The sequence below is a fragment of the Cyprinodon variegatus genome, unplaced genomic scaffold (genome assembly GCF_000732505.1).
Source record: "Cyprinodon variegatus isolate N-32 unplaced genomic scaffold, C_variegatus-1.0 Scaffold1185, whole genome shotgun sequence".
Classification (NCBI taxonomy): domain Eukaryota; kingdom Metazoa; phylum Chordata; class Actinopteri; order Cyprinodontiformes; family Cyprinodontidae; genus Cyprinodon; species Cyprinodon variegatus.
The window spans coordinates 62,107-64,837 of NW_015151638.1; the positions used below are offsets into that span (position 1 = coordinate 62,107).

At 40.5% G+C, this 2,731-nt stretch overlaps 1 protein-coding gene across 1 annotated transcript in view; it reads right to left on the reverse strand.

Moving 5' to 3' along the window:
* Positions 1–1,229: 1,229 nt before the first annotated feature.
* Positions 1,230–2,731, reverse strand: part of LOC107101998 (beta-1,3-galactosyltransferase 2-like) — a 17,613-nt gene continuing 16,111 nt past the window's right edge. Inside the window, exon 3 of the mRNA XM_015401120.1 lies at positions 1,230–2,731. Coding sequence (XP_015256606.1) covers positions 1,958–2,731 — 774 coding nt within the window. The 3' untranslated portion in view covers positions 1,230–1,957.

Genomic DNA, 2,731 nt, shown 5'->3' on the forward strand with positions numbered 1-2,731 from the left:
CACCTCAAACATGTGGGTGCCAACAATCAGAGGTTTATCTGTGCTAGCAGATGGGTTGGGGGAGGCTTCTGGTGAAGTCAAAGGGACAGTTGAGCCCCTAAGAGTAGCTTGAAGTAAGGTTGAAAGGGCTCTGGCTTGAAAGGAGAAGGCAGCAATTTTCTTTTTACCAATGACGCTTTTCCCCTTCTCTTCTTTGGCACTTTCGACAAACACAAGGTCAGGCACTGGGTCCTGTCTTCTTCAGGTTATAATAAGGGCCACCTCCTCTGTGTCAGTTCCCTGCAATTTGAAGAGAAAAAAGAAAGTGAGAAACCTTCTGTAAAGTGCTTCTATTCACTGACACTGGGCCAGGTGTCAAATATTGCAGCCCCACGTACATTTTGTTTCCTTTACTGTGTTAATTTTTGAGGCCTATGTTCCCACAGAAATAATTTGAATCAATTTTCTTTTGTACATCTTCAGCAAGAGAGGAAATGCATCTGCCAAAATGAGTTTTCAGGGTCCAGCATGCAGTGGTGCTGAACCTCAAGCCAGCCTCTGGCGATGACAGCCACTGCTCGTCATTCACTGTCAGTCTATCAAGACTTCCTAGTGTCTTATTGGGATCACACAGGATGCTCATTGTCGAACACACATAAAGATGAATTCAGAACATGTAGAGGAGTATGCACAAACGTAGACATGCAACACGCATAAAGTCAATTACATGACTTTATGAAAGTAATCCATGCCTTACCTTATTTTTGTCGAATTTCGGTAATTCCCTGCAAGGTGTTTTTTAATACATCCTCATCTAAATAATGGCAGCATCTGTGGCATACCTTCTGCACAGAAGATGTTTGATCATATCACAGCTGTTCTTCCCAACTTTGATCTCGCTATCTGTCCATTTCAAGATGCATCTTGAAATGTTAATAGCAGTTTGGAACTGTAATGGAATGTCACCACCAAATTTACTTTCAGGCATTGAAACACGTGTGTTAGAGGTTCATGCACCAGGAATCAAACCTAATACAGCCATGTCAAATACAAAATCACACCCTCATTACAAGATTCATGGAATCTTTTCAACACACAGTAGCCAGAGCATCGACAAAAAAACATGAAGTAACTAGACATTTTTAATCAATGCTAAAAAGTAAGTGACTCAACCATGTTGGTGTCTAAATTGTAGCTAAAATCTTGGTAGGGGTCAAAATGACCCCTACTGGGAATAATGTCAATATTGTGGACCCCAATGCAATTGATGAGGTAAAAAGATACAAGAAATTCAAGCAAAATGAATTCAGTACATTTATTTATTTTTTTCAAATGAGTCATTGCACATTTACTTAAGTGCAGAGTTATACTCAATGTAAAGCTTTAGAAAATACAATCTCAGTCATCTCTGATGTGATTGTGGTTGCTTTATGTGAAACCTTTCAAAAATAAAATACATTGGATGAGAAGAAACCCACTATTAGAGGTGTCTTTTGATAGATCTGTAATTTAAACAGCAAAAAACAGGGCAGCATAACTGGTCATGTTAAAGATTTAGATCATTCATTCATTTATATTTAGGTAGTGTAACTTTTCAAAATAAACGTACATTTCCCTTTGTCTGTGTAAACAAAGTGGTGTTTTTTTTTAACCCGTCTCTTTAAACATTGTAGTCTTTGATGTACTGCACTATCATTAAGAGCATCAATTTCCACCAATCTGTTAGCACCTGAATTATCCTAAACCCAGATTTTGAGCTGCAACTTTCTCTGTGCATCAAACAATCATGTTTCCAGTTCTTCCTTTCGGAAATAGTTTGAAAGGTTTGCAATTACTTTAAAAATAAAAAAATAGGTTGCTGTACACAATACCAAAAACAATGTGCTTTTTTCTTATATAGTGTTTAGTGCCGAGTTGAATATTTCCTTATTTCAAGCAACATCCTTTTTTCTGAGGCAGGCGGTCATCAAGGAATAATTCATGGAGCTCTGTGCCCATGGAACTTTCTGTGTCTGCTGTTCTTTTCCTTGGCAGTATTAATACAGGCGTTGTGCTTGTTGCTCTGCAGGTGATTCCATATCTTCATAAGTTCTTTGGGGTGGAACTGATGGGACGTTATCAGGTGGCTGTACTTACAACTGGAATAAGAGACGCGCCAATGGTTGAAGAGGAACTCATTGGGAGGGGGTGTTGGGTCAATGCGTAACTTTGCCAGGCAGATTCCTACATAAACGTCCTCCAGGTGCAGTCTGCGTATGCTAAGTGAGGCCTGATAGATCAATTCGGCCAGGTCCCCTGAGAACACATACCCTGTGCCTGAGCAAAATATGGGGTAGCGCTCGCTTGGATAAACCTCTGGCGGCATGTACCACTTGCTTTCCTTGTTTCTGTTTGGTGCGAAGCCCCTCATTAAATATCCTGTAAAATATCTCCTTTTGGGGGGTAGTTCAGGTTTTAGCAGCTTTTGAACAAGATACTCAGTATTGACAAACATGTCGCTGTCTGTCTTCATCACATAGGAGACTTTTGGGCAATAGGTTGCCACCCAGTTCATCCCCATCAAGGTTTTGGTGGTTAGGTTGTAGTAGGTGTCCTGATAGTCCTGTTGGATGATATCATGGTAAACACGGCTCTCTTCTTCAATGCTACTTTGAAGAAAGGCATCTAAACTCTTTCCTGTGCCAAGAAGAAAAAGCCGAACAAACCCAACCCCCCCTGCTACAGTCTCATTTCCCCATGTCTGCCTGATGGC